The sequence below is a fragment of the Erpetoichthys calabaricus genome, chromosome 14, assembly GCF_900747795.2.
Source record: "Erpetoichthys calabaricus chromosome 14, fErpCal1.3, whole genome shotgun sequence".
NCBI lineage: Eukaryota > Metazoa > Chordata > Cladistia > Polypteriformes > Polypteridae > Erpetoichthys > Erpetoichthys calabaricus.
The window spans coordinates 104,438,848-104,456,816 of NC_041407.2; the positions used below are offsets into that span (position 1 = coordinate 104,438,848).

Consider the following 17,969-nt stretch of genomic DNA (forward strand, 5'->3'; position numbering starts at 1 on the left):
TAGCCAAATATGTGATCCGAGTTGTGAGGATGCAGTGCTAACCACTGTGCCATCGTGCCTCAAACAACAAAAGACGCAGACATAATGAGTACCACAAACACAACACAACAATTGGCCACAAGCTAGTAATAAGTAAATGGAACATAAATTATTGTGCTCACAGAGGCACACAAGTTCATGGAGAACCCACACAGCAATCGAAGACCCCCAGGGAGGAGGGGAGGTCTTGATGAAACAAGTACGGTTTGAGGCACTTCCGTGGATGGGGGAGTGGGTGGATTTAGAGCATCTCAGTAGTGCTTGCAACCCTTGCTGCAAGTATGCATGAAAGTTCTGTGCATGGCTGGTACACCTTTGTGATGTCATGTAGGCCTTTGAAAGCATCATGGGGTAAAAATGTTCACCTAAGCCAGCAGCACAGCAAAGTTGTAGGAAAATATTCAGCGAACACAGCATATTCACCACGACAAACGCTCTGCCGAAGTTCACCAATCGATACTAGTTCTTACACTTATTTTCTCCAATTACGGCGTTTCTGTTAATTCTTTCTTTACGTTGGACCTTTGATAATGAACAGTACATCTGTCAGGCTGCGTGTGTGGGTGACTTTATACCCATAAAAAAAAAAAAAAAATATATACAGTATAACTTAATCAATCCCAATCAGTGTCAATATAGTTTTAAAGAGCTGTTATTAACAACATCCTCACTTTTTTTCCTAATGGTCTGGTATGGCGTGGTGCTGAGGTGTCACCCATTGCATGGCTAAACTCGGGTCCTAATCTGGATCCTGAGTTGGTTCGTCGTGTGGTGGGTGCAGCAATGCGCTGTATCAGCATGTGCTCCTAACCTAACCTCTGGTATGGCAATGCATCTATACAGTTAAACAATAAAATGCAGCATGTTATCCTTACAGTACAGACTACAGACCTGAAATTGGATGCCACTGAGGTCCTGTGCACATCACTGGTCAGGACACGGGCTGGAATTATAATTAAAGATACAGTATCTCACAAAAGTGAGTACACCCCTCACATTTTTGTAAATATCTTTTCATGGGAACAACACTGAAGATATGACACTTTGCTCCAATGTAAAGTAGTCCGTGCACAGCTTGTATAATACAGTGATCCCTCGCTATATCGCGCTTCGCCTTTCGCGGCTTCACTCTATCGCGGATTTTATATGTAAGCATATTTAAATATATATCGCGGATTTTTTGCTGGTTCGCGGATTTCTGAGGACAATGGGTCTTTTAAATTTCTGGTACATGCTTCCTCAGTTGGTTTGCCCAGTTGATTTCATACAAGGGACGCTATTGGCAGATGGCTGAGAAGCTACCCAACTTACTTTTCTCTGTCTCTTGCGCTGACTTTCTCTGATCCTGACGTAGGGGGTGTGAACAGGGGGGCTGTTCGCACACCTAGATGATACGGACGCTCGTCTAAAAATGCTGAAAGATTATCTTCACGTTGCTACCTTCTGTGTGCAGCTGCTTCGTGAAGCGATATGCTGCACGGTGCTTCACATACTTAAAAGCTCAAAGGGCACGTATTGATTTTTCTCTGGCTCTCTCTCTTCCTGCTCCTGACGGAGGGGGTGTGAGCTGCTGCCTTCAACAGCTTTGTGCCGCGGTGCTTCGCATACTTAAAAGCCAAACAGCCCTATTGATTTGTTTGCTTTCCTCTCTCTTTCTGACAAGCTCTGCTCCTGACGCGCACTCCTTTGAAGAGGAAGATATGTTTGCATTTTTTTAATTGTGAGACAGAACTGTCATCTCTGTCTTGTCATGGAGCACAGTTTAAACTTTTGAAAAAGAGACAAATGTTTGTTTGCAGTGTTTGAATAACGTTCCTGTCTCTCTACAACCTCCTGTGTTTCTGCACAAATCTGTGACCCAAGCATGACAATATAAAAATAACCATATAAACATATGGTTTCTACTTCGTGGATTTTCTTATTTCGCGGGTGGCTCTGGAACGCAACCCCCGCGATGGAGGAGGGATTACTGTAGTGTAAATTTGCTGTCCCCTCAAAATAACTCAACACACAGCCATTAAAGTTTAAACCGCTGGCAACAAAACTGAGTACACCCCTAAGTGAAAAATGTCCAAACTGTGCCCAATTAGCCATTTTCCCTCCCCGGTGTCATGTGACTCGTTAGCGTTACAAGGTCTCATGTGTGAATGGGGAACAGGTGTGTTAAATTTGCTGTTATCGCTCTCACACTCCCTCTCTCATACTGGTCACTGGAAGTTCAACATGGCACCTCACGGCAAAGAACTCTCTGAGGATCTGAAAAAAAGAATTGTCGCTCTACATAAAGATGACGTAGGCTATAAGAAGATTACCAACACCCTGAAATTGAGCTGCAGCACGGTGGCCAAGACCACACAGCAACAGGTTTAACACTCAGAACAGGCCTCGCCATGGTCGACCACAGAAGTTGAGTGCAGGTGCTCAGAGTCCTATCCAGAGGTGGTCTTTTGAAAATTGATGTATGAGTGCTGCCAGCATTGCTGCAGAGGTTGAAGGGGTGGGGGGTCAGCCTGTCAGTACTCGGACCATACACCCGCCACACACTGCATCAAATTGGTCTGCATGGCTGTCGTCCCAGAAGGAGGCCTCTTCTAAAGATGATGCACAAGAAAGCCCGCAAACAGTTTGCTGAAGACAAGCAGACTAAGGACATGGATTACTGGAACCATGTCCTGTGGTTTGATGAGACCGAGATAAACTTCTTTGGTTCAGATGGTGTCAAGCGTGTGTGGCGGCAACCAGGTGAGGAGCACAAAGACAAGTGCGTCTTGCCTACAGTCAAGCATGGAGGTGGGAGTGCTGCATGAGTGCACTGGGGAGCTACAGTTCATTGAGGGAACCATGAATGCCAACATGTACTGTGACATACTGAAGCAGAGCACGATCCCCTCCCTTCGGAAACTGAACATGATAATGACCACAAACACACCTCCAAGACTACCACTGCCTTGCTAAAGAAACTGAGGGTAAAGGTGCTGGACTGACCAAGCATGTCTCCAGACCTACACCCTATGGAGCATCTGTGGGGAGCACAAGGTCTCTAACATCCACCAGCTCTGTGAGGTCATCATGGAGGAGTGGAAGAGGATTCCAGTGGCAACCTGTGAAGCTCGTGTGAACTCCAAGCCCAAAACAGTTAAGGCAGTGCTGGAAAATAATGGTGGCCACACAAAATATTGACACTTTGGGCATAATTTGGACATTTTTCACTTAGGGGTGTACTCACTTATGTTGCCAGTGGTTTCGACATTAATGGCTGTGTGTTGAGTTATTTTGAGGGGACAGCAAATTTACACTGCAATACAAGCTGTACACGGACTACATTACATTGTATCAAAGTGACAGATGTTCAGTGTTGTCCCATGAAAAGATATAATATTTACAAAAATGTGAGGGGTGTATTCACTTTTGTGAGATACTGTACACTCACCTAGGCAAACATCCTTTTCGGTGATTACCATCGAGAAAATGTTACTGGTCACTAAAGGCAAGAACTGGCAGACACAGAAACAAGTTTCCTTTCTACTGCAGTCACTATGGTTAGACATGGTCTCGGATCCATCTCTGGCTTTTCCCGATTTCTAAACCCCTCCACCCGATCTAAATTATGCTTTTAATTACAAGGACTTGATATATTACTGGAGCTGAGACATAAGCAGTAAAGGGAGCACAGGAGAAGTTAGATGTGGCAGACACGAGAATAAGGAGATGAATATGTGGAGTTACAAAGAAGGACAAAATAAGAAATGAGACAATCAGAGTTACAACAAAAGTAGGTTGGAGTGGTTTGGGTGTGTGATGAGAACAGACAATTAATACGTGGGCAAAAGAGCAATGGAAATGGAATTACAAAGGAAGAGAAAGTGAGAGGAGGATGAAAAAGAAATGAAGAAGAAGCAAAAGAGTCTGACTGGGAATGAAGGTGCAAGACTGAGCACTATGGAGAAAGTCTATCAAGCACATCGACCCCACAAAGAAGTGGGAAAAGATGAAGAGGAAGAAGAACACTTGATATAGTACTGCACGGTTTGTAAATGTGTGTTTTGTGCAATTTACTTTTCACTATGTGTTGTTTAATTGTGTTTACCTCGTTATATTTATGGATGTAACACCAATGGAAATTCCTAGCCACTATGTTCCCTGGCAATAAAGTTCAAAAACTCGTTTCATAATGATTCAGAAAATGTCACTGAAGTTTTGCACTCAATCAGGTCTGTTCCTAAATTATGAGTAATGTAATTGTCATTTTTTCTCTGATGTTATGCCTTTTGTTGTGTTTATAGTAATGTATGCTCCCATGCAGATGATGTCCTTTTCAGGGAAGGCTTTGCGTATTTCGGCAAGACAATGCTAAACCACATACTGCATCTACTACAATAGCATAGCTTCGTAGTACAGGAGTCCAGGTACTGAACTAGCCTGCCTGCAGTGCAGACCTTTCACCAACTAGAAACATCTGGCACATTATGAAACAAAAATACGACAAAGACGACCCAGGACTGTTGAACAGCTGGAATCCTATATCAGACAAGAATGGGACAACATTCCTTTCTCAAAAATCCAGCAACTGGTCTCCTCAGTTCCCAGACATTTACATATTGTTGTTAAAAGATGTAGGGATGCACGGTCCTGTGCCAACTTTTTTGAGATGTATTGCTGCCATCAAATTCAAAATTAACCTTATTCTATTCTTAAAATGGTACATTTTCTCAGTTTAAACATTTGATATGTTTTCTCTTTTATATTGTATATAAAACACGGGTATATGAGATTTGCAAATTATTGCAAACTGTTTTCTTTACATTTTACACAGCATCCCAACTTTTTTTTTTTTTTTTTGTAAAAAATATTAAGGGAAAAAAAAAGACTAGTTCAGAACACTGGTACTTTATTTTCTTTTTTGCCGTTATGGAAGAAAAACAGTTTAAAAGTGTGCTTTGTTGTACAAATATAACGAATGATACTTCGGTAGACATCTTCAGTGATGCTCCTGGAATCATCGGCTGTTTCATAAACCCTCCCGCAGGCAACCATGCTTGAGCTGATCAGACCCAAGCTTGTGTCCAGATGGGAAACTAGCTACTCTGCCCCCATGGTACTCCTGTCTTGAAGCACAGCCTCCTTGTGGCTCTCTCTGCCGTATCAGTGGTGCTGTGGACAGCTCTTCCTCTTCTTCATCTTCTACAACTACTCAACCTCTCTCTCTCTCTCTCAATGGCCAGCGAGCTAAGGGCTCAGAATAGGAATCGGGCTGCAAACCCCCTGCACCCAACCTCTATCGGTAAGCATCCTGCTCTCCAGCCACTTTGCCGACACTCGCTGACCAGACCGTCATAGTTGGTGAACTTCAACTCAAATGACTCGTCTAGATGGTCTTCCAACGCTGTCAACTCCAGGGGCCTCATGTATAAACGGTGCGTACGCACAGAAATGTTGCGTACGAACCTTTCCACGCTCAAATCGTGATGTATAAAACCTAAACTTGGCGTAAAGCCACGCACATTTCCACGGTAACTCATTCCTTGGCGTACGCAATTTATCCGCCCGGTTTTGCAGACTGGCGGCACCCAGTGTCACAGCAGTGCTACTGTTCCTGTGTGATCACCCTTTCATTCTTAAATCCACATTCCTGGCGCGGCTTTATAAATACACTGAAATTAACTGCATATTGTTTATTAGTGTAATGCATCCGATTGTAATTAACCTGCAGCAATATAATGGTCCAGGGACTAGCCATAGTATTCCAAATACCAGAACTGCTTTAGCGTTGTAACTCTCACTGCATGTTCTTTCAGCTGATCCCGTTAAGGGTTGCCACAGCAGATCATCTTTTTCCACCTTACTCTCACTGCACCACTCGGAGTATTTATATCACTGTATCTGAGTGGGAAATCACAGCAGCAGCTGATTGGAAAGAGAATTATCGGTATACAGTTTGAAGCAGATGCTGCCTGAGCCACAGCAAACACTTTAGTCCCTGTACGGACTTCGCGGTTTAGAAACAGTTTCATCCCAAGAACTCTAAACACACTAAATCAGTCCATCAAGTGCTCCTTGTAGAAATATTTGGACTTATAAGTACAATTACCCCACTGTAAACTTGCACTACAGTTATAATATTGCACAACCTGCGCCACTTTATAAAGCGCGTATTTACATGTGATGACGGTATTCATTTCTAAGACGAAATGCAGCAGAACATGTTGATTATATTATACAGATAAAACTTTAACTTCATTTAAATAATCTGTATTGTTTATAATTAAACATGTGAGGACACGGTGCCGCAGCGCTAGCTAGTTCAGTAATTGTTCCTGCCTTGCGCTGTATTCTTGCTCGTGCTGACGCGACACTGGAAAGATAGACGGATATAATAATTAAACAATTACTACTAAGATATTTCAATGTTCCTTAAAAGTTTTGAAGAATCGAAGTTCTAAGCTTACAGATGGCTTCACGTCTATTACAGAGCTGATTGTGTGGTGATTGAGTTTTTGGAGAAAGAAAAGTAAGGACAGGAATTGGAGGTTAGTACGTTTGAAAGAGACAGTACTGCTGTGATAAATTACTTCATTGAAGGTCGCGCATGGCGCAGCAAGCCTCTTGCGTGAGATATGAACAAGCACTGCGCCACCGTGTTCCCATGTTTAATAACATGCTTTCATTCCTATCATCATGAAAAAGATATCACGTATACATCTCAGTATTTTAATTATTCAGAGAGCTGTAATATCACGAATGTAATGGATTATGTGTCCTGTCGGAGAAAGAGAAAGCCCGTTTAAAAAGCAGGTAGTGATTCATACACATAGAGCACATAGAAGATCAAATACAGAACAAAGCATTTAACATGCCACTTTAGTTACAATGGGATTTGAGAAACTAGTAAATTAAACGATTTTAAGATGAAGTTTATGATGTTCTACTTTAATGGCAAAATAAACTACGTGATTAAAGTGGAAATTTCGAGATTAAAGTTGACATTTCGTGCTTTTTTCCCACTGTGTGCCTATGTTTTTTGTTTGTACCCTAATATGCTTTCATATGACACTCAGACGGTGGGCTACAACTCGCCTTTTCACAGCGACTTTGATATGTGATTTCTTTTTTATTTCGGGCACTGTGCGACTTTGTGAATTTGATCTTTCGAGTTTTTCCGACACTCTGTCACTCGATCAACTTCCTTTTGTTGATTATACCACTGTTTAAACCAACAAATAGTAGGTTTTTCCTTTGCCTCCACTTGGTATTCGCTGAAATTCTTATATTTTCCCCTGTGCTTTTCCCATTGTCTTTTCACAGAAGGCTATTTATATTGATTTGCATATTCAAAGAGGCGTAATTCTGGGAGGAGTTGGGGCGGGACAGAAGGCGCGTGCACGTGCGTTACTTTTCACGCAAATCGGGATTTATGTAGTGGAAGAACGTGAAAGTATGCGTGCGCACAGATTCCTGCATCTGGATTTTTCTGTGCGTACGCACAATCCCGCTTTTGTGCTTACGCCATGTTATAGTGTGAGTTCTACGCACGGCGTTATACATGAGGCCCCAGGAGTACAACTTGCTTTGTCGTATCGGAAATCGGAACGATGCCAGGTCTTAAGGTGGTAGTCGTAACGTGCTGAGGGAGCACAGTATTCACGGTGTTGTTCTCACGGGCGGTCATAGCTGCTAATAAGTCGAATTCAAACTAACAAGTTTACACTGATCGAAATTTTTGACTACAAAACGTAGTAACAAGAGGCAAGAATCGAGTGTCGATTGCCACCTCTACGTGTTCTTTTCCAACCAAAAATATCGGCACCTTAGTATGTAGATAAGAGTTTTAAAATGTTATAACAGTTAAGGATCACACTGAAACCCACAATGAAATGAAAAAGTTAGGCAATTAAAAAAAATAAATTTGAATCTTGCTGTTTTCGTGCTCTTCAATCTTTGCTGCTGAACAGACTAAAATGTAACACAATGAAAGAAAGCAAAACGGCAAAAAGCAAATGGGGAGCCCCGAAAGGCTTTATGCAAAAATCTCTATTTTACTTACAAATTTATAAAATTCCCTTTTTTACTTTAATACGGCTCTTAACACGCACTTCCAGCGTCTTGAGCTTTAAAAGAAGTTACCGACCGCCCCCATCTGGTAACTTTGGAAGCACATCGGCAGTTGTGAATGGCAAGTCAGCAGCCGCGTCGTGTAACCCTCGGATCCCGCCCGCTTTCCACGGAGAACTCACGCGTACCTTTTGACTTCGGTCCGTTCAGCAAACAGCATCAACATGCAGAAACAATTCCAGAAGCCAAAACGGGTCAGAATGATTGCGCCAAACCTGCACAGCAAACGAAAGATCTTCTTCCGGCTGTCGGCAGCCATGATTAGCGTAAAGAGATGAGACGCGCCTTCTGTGGGTCACGCCTTTTCCGGTAGTGACATACACAGCCAGTCAGCACTACATGCGCGCATGCGCACAACGTTTAGTGTCACGGCGATGCCCAATCCATGTTTATTTTAGGAGATTTGCATTGCGCATGTGCTCTCTGCATTTATAAGGTCTTGAAAGAATATTTGTCGACCTGAAAATTTTAAGTCGAGTCGAACACAGACGGAGTGAAATAAAATGAGACGTGTGTCCGTGAACTTTATAATGTAATTTTTTTACTTTGTGACATTTTTACGCACATCGTATTGCTAAAAAAGCGATTAGGATTTTCGTTTTCAGTTGCAATACGACCTACGTAATCCCGTAATTTAAAGGTAAACGTCATACTGTTCCTCCGTATTAGGTTTAACGAATTAATGGATAAATGTCATGATTTTCGTAACACCGTGTTAATATTTGCTGGTTATATAGAAATTTTGCAAAGCAGTTTAATCTAGGGGTTGCATCAGGAATAGAATTAGAAGTGCACGTCTAGCACTAGACGGGTGTAAAGTGAGTCCTCCAAAGCCATTAGTAAAGTGTGGTGTGTGTCTCATGTGACACGATGACAGGGCTGGGCACCTGCTGTTGTGACAAGTTATTATCTTATCGATTAAGGTGTTTGTTTAGGATGAGTATACACATACATACGTTTAACTGAAATATAATGGGAGAGGGGTTGCTCATTAATAATATCTTGCTCTATATTGCTGCAGTTATAAAAACAATGCCCCTTGTAGCGTTTTTTCTTCTTGACCCCACAGGATACCCAGCGGTAATCAGCCATCCGAGTTGCTGAACAGATGCCTCTGTACCCAAACTCCGAGACGCAACCGAATGTCTTCTGCTTTTAAGATTCCCACATCGAGGTGATGTGCAGTTCATCTTAGACTTGCTGTCTCTAGTGGTAAGACTATTGAGGCTTTCAGTTTTATAAGTAATTTGTGCACAATTCCTGCCAAGAATTCCCATATTTATTATTTGATCGGTAATATTTTGCTGTCTTGAAAACTGTCGTCTACATTTGCTTACTCAGTAAATGACATTGGCTTTTTAATTTTAGACCAGAAATAATCTGTGTGTGAATCCTCACACACACAGTGACTGAGGCACATCAGTATCAACGATCACAAAGGGATGTTGCTTGATGTTGCAAAATAACATTTGTTTTCTTACGTTATTGTGCTTTGTTGATGGATTTTGAATGAACCTAAGGACTTAAGCCTAAACATAGCTAAGCCAGGAGAGAAGAACAAAGCTGTCTGCATGTAACCGCACATGGGCACATCACATTAGAAGTTTAGATATGTAGAGATTGTAACACAATGTCTACTGTATATGGAATGTAAAAGAAAAAAAGTGACGTGACATATGATGACAATTAAGTTTGGGTTCTTTCAAAATCCAACAACAAACCACAGTAACTTACAAAAAATCTATATTATTAGTTAGAATTTACTCTAAGCAGACCTTTATCAATTTTGGTGGTTTACTTTCGTAATGCTCTACAGGTGTACTAAGAAAGGAGGCAGAAGAAGAAGTAAGGGTTCATTTTATTAAGGTTTCAACTAAGTGCATGAACATCATTTACCTACTGTGTTTATCTTTTTAATGGCTAAAATCAGGTGGAAGAGTCTGGCCATGTTATGGGGCAGCAGTTAAAGAAGAAGAAAGGACAGATGTGTGCCATGTTGAAGTAGTGGGTGGCCCTTTTGCCCGGCACACCCAGAATTGTCCATCTAAATCTGTGGTCTGGATCTACTGTATCTTTGCCAAATGATCAAGAGGTATTGGCCTGTTTTTGTTTTGTTTTTTTTAATTATTTTTTCTTTTCCCAACTTCTGGAAACTGTCTCAGTCTCATTGCACTGGCTGCCTGTCTCATGGAGGATTGATTTCAAAGATCTATTATATAAGGTTTTTGAGTATTGTAGACCCTGTCTGTATTTTGGAGTGTCTGTCACCTGTGAAAACTCAGCCTGGATCACAGACAGATACCAGGACACACAAAAGTCCAAAACACATGCTGTTTTTATTTTCCCTTTTAGCACACGACACAGTGCCCCCAAACAGCCACAATTGCTCAGTTCTTTTTCTTTTCTTTTCTTCAGCCGTCCCCACTCCTCTCCTTGCAACTATGTCCTCTGGCTCCTGACTCCAGCTCCCTGAATGAAGTACCCAGATGTGCTCCAGGTGCACCCTGATGATTTTCCTGTAGCACTTCCTGGTGTGGCTGAACTGCTGTATGGGCACCCAGAAGCACTCAAGGTGTCACCAGGAGTGTTGCAGTCCCTGGCTCCGAAACCATCCAGGAGCCCCTTGGCTGTGGCCAAGGGCCCCCACATTGTTGAGCTTCCAAGCTCCAAGCCCGTGGCCCCAATGTAATTCGTGGGGGGGCTGCCCTCTTGCATCTCGGGGAAGATATTGCCTCTCTCCCGGTCCTTTCATTCTCCAGGCGTCCCGGAGGGGCAAGGTCCCCGGTCGCCTGTCACACCCCCTACATTTCTTAGTTTACTCTTAGCTCCTCAAACAATGCGTTGCTTTTTATTCCAAGATCAAGAATAAAAATTGGCGAGGCAGCTTTCTGTACTCAAGCAACAAAAATCTCTGTTGCCAAAGCATTCCAGAAGTGCCAGGCTGCAAATGTCAAGCATTTCAAAAAACTTCAACAAGCTAACTTTTCTTATTTGCCTTTTGTTTGGATTACTTGTCATCGGTTGTAATAGATTGTAAATGGCACTGAATACAATTTGTAAGATTTGCACTGGGCAGTAACCTCTCTTTTTTCTTTTCCCAGTTTATTGCAGTGGTGCCCTGCGTCACTGCCATCTGTTAAGTTAACTCCAAATGCCTGTGGTGTTGGAGAGAAGAAAAGTTCACAAGATACCCTGAAATGGAATTCTGGTTAGACTGACATGGCCACCTTTACACTGCTTGTCAATTTTTAGAACACCTGAGTTTTTTTCCTGTTTTTCTTCAAATTTATTCAGTTGAAATGCAATGAATGACCTAAAATGGCGAAAAGGTAAACAGTAAACCGCTAGAATTTTAAATTTAAAATTCATATTAGCAAAAACTGAAAAAAAAGGAAATTTTAGAATATTACAAATGGGCCTTCTTCGGGGAACAACTAATAGGTTACAACGTACAAAGGTTTTGTAGCAATTAAAGTAAATTAAGTCTTGCAAATTGAAGCAAACAATTTGCAGAGGTGTCTCAACTTCTGTTGATTACTTAAAGCAGAGTTGGGACACACTGTGTTACTACACCCTCTGAAGTACTACTTGGACAACATTACACCGTAGAAAATTGTAAATTCCAGTGATAATGGCAAGAAAACGGCAATTAACGAATGAAACGAGACAGAACATTATTACCCTTAGAAGTGTAGGCCTTTCATTTAGAGAAATTGCAAAAAAATTCAAAGTGTCAGTGAGTACGGTATCCTACACAATCCAAAGGCAATTGGAAACTGGAGGAAGCTCTGATAGGAACAGATCTGGCAGACCCAAAGTCACCACCCAGTCAGAAGACAAGTTTCTGAGGGTCACCAGCTTGCACGATAGGCACCTCACAGCACAACAGCTTCAAGCACAGCTTAACAGCGGTCGAAAAAAGCAAGTCTCGGTTTCTACTGTGAAGAGGAGACTTCGCACCGCAGGTATGACAGGGCGAGTGGCAGCAAGAAAGTCATTCCTTAAAGGACAACATAAAAAAGCGAGGCGATCAAAAATGTTACCACAGCATTTTGCAGCACCACGCAGTTCCTTCAAGTTGGAGTCTGTTACATCAGGAGTTCATCCTCCAGCAAGAGAATGACCCAAAACATCCATACCTCCAGGCCATGTCAGAACTACGTTGAAAGAAAAGAACAAGAAGGTCCACTTCAAAACATGGACTGGCCAGCACAGTCTCCACAGTTAAACCCCACTGAGTTATGAACTGGACAGAAGGGCGAAAGGAAAGTAACCTGCGAGTGCAACACATTTGTGAGAACTTCTGCAAAATTTTCTGACCAATATTTGAATTCCCTTATAGAAGAATTCCATGTGTGTGTTTGGCTGTTATATCAGCAAAAGGTGGCTATGTGACAAATCAAAAATTTGAATAAAATCTTTGTACACTTAATGATTGCTTGACTTAATTTTTTTCATTCGCCATTGTTTGTTCTGTGGCTTGATCTCATGAAACATTAAGACATTAAACTGCATGCAGTTCCATAAAAACTGGAAAAACTGAGGTGTTCTAAAACTTTATGGCTGATAGTGTATGCGTATATTTGTTGGGATGTGCAGAAGGGGCTGAGCGAGCTTTGGCCTGGAGACCCCCAGAGGTTTATTATCTCCAGCATCCTCAACAGCTGCATGTTTGTCATTCTCCCTGGCCATTTGACCTTGCATTGTATTTATTGAAAAGGACAAGGCCATCTCCATTTGCATCTTCATTACTTTTATAATGCCTTCAATTTTCTTTGTAACTGTATTTTTTGTAGAGCAATTTGAGCTACACTTCAAAGAAAAGGTGATACAGAAATATTTCCAAACAAATGTTAAGGGGCTAAATATTAAAAATGTCAATTTAAATATAACATGTTTATGATGCATTACTGGATTGTAACTCTTTGCCTTTGAACATTATCTTTTTTGAAAGCATAATTTTAATGTTCATAAAGCTAAAGTGGCATCATCCCATTTTTTGACAAATTTAATACAGTGGTGCCTGGCACTTTGAATATAATTCATTTCAGGAGGCTGTTTGAACTCTGAGTTGTTCAAAGTCCAAATCAGTTTTCCTCATTAGAAATAATGGAAAGTGAATTAATCTGTTCCCAGACCCCAAACAATACCCATTTTGATTAATTTAAACAGCAAATGCATATAATTTAAGGTAAATAACACCATGCCCTAAATTATAATTTAAAACGTGAAAACAATAAAATACCTAAATTGCATTTAATGTACCTTAGTAAGGAGTGGTGATGTCCTGTATATCACTTTCATGCTTCGCGATAAGTTCCTTTTTCACCTGAATCGTCAATACAAAAACCTTCCTTTTAGGCTTTGTTGCCTTCTACACTCTTGAATGGCATGGTTAAAAGATAGGGGTTGTATATATTTATTGGTGTATTTGGTTATATATTGTAAATGCCACACGGGCTGAATATGCATCTCAACCAGAGAAGGGGATGGCTCCTTACCTGGGAGGCTCCGAGCAGACAGATGGGCATCCCGACCAAGAGGAAAGAAGGAGCCAGACCCAGAAGTGATGGCCAGAGGTGATGGACAGACAGCCCACTGGAAGTGAAAGATATTGCTGCGTTTTTTTTTTATTTTCCCCAGGACAGAGGATGTCAGCAGCCCTCCATATCGGCTCCCGTTCGGGAACCAGTAGGTAATGCTGGGAGTTGTAGTCTAGCAATACAGCCCTACCACAAGGGGTGCAGTCTGGAGATATGTTTCCCAAAATGGGACTTCCGTATGACCCGGAAGTACTTCCTTTTGGGTAGGGGCCCTGGCACTTGAAGTACTCCTGGGTCCTTAATAAAAGGGATACTCAAAAGGTTGGCATCTTTCTTGGGAGCTGCACAGAATGCCCTGCACCAAAAAATTTGGAATGGTGATTCTGAGTCAGTCGATCCTTTAGTGGCGGCATTCATAAAAGTTAAGGAGTGTGTGCTTTGGACATCAAGGGGCACATGGTCCATAAAGTTCTAGTTATGTAACTGAAGGGGTGCACACTCTGACACAGAGGGTGTCGTGAGTCCCAAAAGCACAAAAGTCCCAAAATACTTTCAAAGTTGCCCTCTAAGGAGGAAATACTGTCAAATCCCTGACTAGAAACAAAAAAAGACATTGAATAAATCTTTATGAAATGAAAAATTGATTTTAAGCCAAGGCTCCAAAGAGCACAAAAAGAATTGCCTGAGAAGGTAAAGCATTCCACTGCAAACAAAGTCCCAATACAGAATCCAGTGGCAAGGTCAAAAACAGAGCACAGGTTCAAATATCTAGAAATCACGAAAAGCAATAACAAAAGGCACAGACATAAGAAACACTCCACTCCCTAGTGTGTTCAAAATGAGCCGCCAGGAACTATGGAAGGCCCTTCAAAATACAGGGTGGAGGGCCTACCCCTTGGAGAACCATCCATAAAACACATGGGACATAATCAAATAAGCACAAAAAAATCTAATGTGAATGTCAATAGGCTTTGCACCTTAAGAACCAAGCTACCCGAACTATTCTATACCATTTCAGTAATGATTTACCACTCTGATGCTGATCTTACTGATTATAAAGTAGGTCAGTACGATAGCAATTGACGAGAAGAATTCATAATTAATTGCAGAATTCCTGTATTTGAGGGTTCCTCTAGAGGGCCTCTTTCTCTTACACGATTTGGCTCAAAAACTAATCAGCTCATCGTCACCTCATAACAGGTGTAAGTTTCGAGTTTGGTATTTGTCCGTCCAGATGTTTTAGCTCTAGACCGTCCTCAAGGAACTGTGACCCACACACAGCCACACACCATTTATCAAGATAACAATATTTTCGGTATCAGGGGACCCTAAAATGTCAAGATCCCTTGAAAACTGAAGATCGAAATTTTTGACCAATCGAAAGCTTTCACCCTACCCATCCATAGATGATTGATTATGTTGGGGGAGGGTGCAAAGCAAAAATATACATAATAAACAAAAGAAACATCAGTACAAATGAATGATACAAAATGAGACAGAAAACACAACTTTGAACCCCAGCCAGGGGAGAAATGCTGGCTGAAACTTCACAGAGGGGGACGCCCTGGCTGTTGAAGTCTAGTAATACTGTTTTAATCCTTCCAGGCCGTATACAGAATGTAAGGTGCTTGTGCTCAGTAAACTCCTCATTGTGTTACATGGGGGCCGGGGGGGCACTGTTTATGTAACTGAAGGGGTGCGCCCTCTGGACATCGAGGGGGATACAGGTCGTCAAAGTCTAGTAATGACTACCTGCTATGGACATCCCCTCCCAGCCTAGGGTTTGAAATGGGCTTCGACTGGAACGGTTTATAAAAATAGCAGACATTAGAAACTAAAGAAAAAGCAGGAACGTCTTGTGGCGGGCGGCTGGGGGCTGTGCCTAGCCAGGATGCCGAGAAGGACCGGGAGAGGGATTATGTCTCCTCCGGACCACGAGAGGGCAGCCGCCCTGGTTTGTGTGGGAGCCACGGGAATTGAGCATGGAAGCTCAACCCTATAGGGGCCCGTGGCCACTGCCAGGGGGTGCCCTGAAGACTAAGGAGCCCTGGACGTCAGCACTTCCGCCACACCCGGAGGTGCTGACGGAAGGAATACAAGGGACACCCGGAGTGCTTCCGGGTGCTCAGCCAGCACTTCCACAACACCAGGAAGTGCTTCAGGAAGCTCATCAGAAGGTACCTGGAGCACATCTGGGTGAACATAAAAGGGGCCACCTCCCTACAGTCGTCAGCTGGAGTCGGGTGGAAGATGGATAGATAGATAGATAGATAGATAGATAGATAGATAGATAGATAGATAGATAGATAGATAGATACCGGTAGATAGATAGATACTTTATTAATCCCAAGGGGAAATTCCCATACTCCAGCAGCAGCATACTGATATAAACAATATTACATTAAAGAGTGATAACAATGCAGGTATAACAGACAATAACTTTGTATAATGTTAACGTTTACCCCACCGAGTGGAACTGAAGAGTCGCATAGTTTGGGGGAGGAACGATCTCCTCAGTCTGTCAGTGGAGCAGGACGGTGACAGCAGTCTGTCGCTGAAGCTGCTCCTCTGTCTGGAGATGATCCTGTTCAGTGGATGCAGTGGATTCTCCATGATTGACAGGAGTCTGCTCAGCGCCCGTCGCTCTGCCACAGATGTCAAACTGTACAGCTCCATGCCTACAATAGAGCCTGCCTTCCTCACCAGTTTGTCCAGGCATGAGGTGTCCCTCTTCTTTATGCTGCCTCGGCAGCACACCACTGCGTAGAAGAGGGCGCTCGTCACAACCTGATAGAACATCTGCAGCATCTTATTGCAGATGTTGAAGGACGCCAGCCTTCTTTGGAAGTATAGTCGGCTCTGTCCTCTCTTACACAGAGCATCAGTATTGGCAGTCCAGTCCAGTTTATCATCCAGCTGCACTCCCAGGTATTTATAGATCTGCACCCTCCGCACACAGTCACCTCTGATGATCACGGGGTCCATGAGGGGCTCACAAAGCTCATGAGGAGAGGAGTGGAGGAGTGGATGCGGCGAAGAGAGGACAGGATTTTGAGAGACCTGGACTGAGGGTGTGTGGTGCAGGGGCACTGGGTTGTGTGCGGGACTTTACTTTGTAAATATGGTGAATAAATGTGCTGTGGTGTTTGAACCTTTGGTGTCTGCCTATCTGTGTTGAGGCTGGTCTCCACAGTCTTTAATAGAACATCATCAATTAATTAAATAGGACCACCAGTTCGAGTTTCAACATGGATTCTTTGTTCTGTACATGAGCCTTTTGCGTAGCTCGCTATCCTTAAAAGCTCGCTGTTGTCGCACTAGAATTCAATTCATATGCGACTTTGCTAGCTTGCCGTTTTTCTAGACTCTCCGTGTAGTTAGCATGCAGTCCTCCTATAGCCTCTGATGAGTGTCTGATTCTGGATGGAGGTATTGTTCACCATTCTTCATACAAAATCTCTCCAGTTCAGTTCAATTTGATGGACAGCCTGCTTCAAATCATCCCATAGATTTTCGATGATATTCAAGTCAGGGGACTGTGACGGCCATTCCAGAACATTGTACTTCTCCCTCTGCATGAATGCCTTTGTAGATTTTGAACTGTGTTTTGGGTCATTGTCTTGTTGGAATATCCAACCCCTGCGTAACTTCAACTTTGGGACTGATGCTTCAACATTATCCTGAAGAATTTGTTGATATTGGGTTGAATTCATCTGACCCTCGACTTTATCAAGGGCCCCAGTCCCTGAACTGGCCACACAGCCCCACAGCATGACGGAACCTCCACCAAATTTGACAGTAGGTAGCAGGTGTTTTTCTTTGAATGCGGTGTTCTTCTTCTGCCATACAAAGAGCTTTTTGTTCTGACCAAATAACTCAATTTTTGTCTCATCAGTCCAAAGCACTTTGTTCCAAAATGAATCTGGTTGTCTAAATGAGCATTGGCATACAACAAGCGACTCTGTTTGTGGTGTGAGTGCAGAAAGGGCTTCTTTCTCATCACCCTGCCATACAGATGTTCTTTGTGCAAATTTCGCTGAATTGTAGAATGATGTACAGATACACCATCTGCAGTCAGATGTTCTTGCAGGTCTTTGGAGGTGATCTGTAGGTTGTCTGTCACCATTCTCACAATCCTGCTCATATGCCGCTCTTGTATTTTTCTTGGCCTGCCAGACCTGCTGGGTTTAACAGCAACTGTGCTTGTGGCCTTCCATTTCTTGATTCCATTCCTTACAGTTGAAACTGACAGTTTAAAACTCTGAGATGGCTTTTTGT

General features: G+C 42.6%; 1 protein-coding gene and 1 long non-coding RNA gene across 2 annotated transcripts in view; one reads left to right on the forward strand and one right to left on the reverse strand.

Moving 5' to 3' along the window:
* tmem101 (transmembrane protein 101) overlaps positions 1–8,444 on the reverse strand; it is a 14,637-nt gene extending 6,193 nt beyond the window's left edge. The window contains exon 1 of the mRNA XM_028818725.2: positions 8,277–8,444. Within this exon, the coding sequence (XP_028674558.1) occupies positions 8,277–8,407 (131 nt within the window). The 5' untranslated portion in view covers positions 8,408–8,444. The remainder of the gene's footprint in view (positions 1–8,276) is intronic.
* Positions 8,445–8,532: 88 nt separating this feature from the next.
* On the forward strand, positions 8,533–12,884 carry LOC114664563 (uncharacterized). The gene is made up of 4 exons (XR_003718269.2): positions 8,533–8,788; positions 9,218–9,360; positions 10,079–10,240; positions 11,250–12,884. It is a non-coding gene; the product is annotated as an uncharacterized LOC114664563 (long non-coding RNA).
* The last annotated feature ends 5,085 nt before the right edge of the window (positions 12,885–17,969 follow it).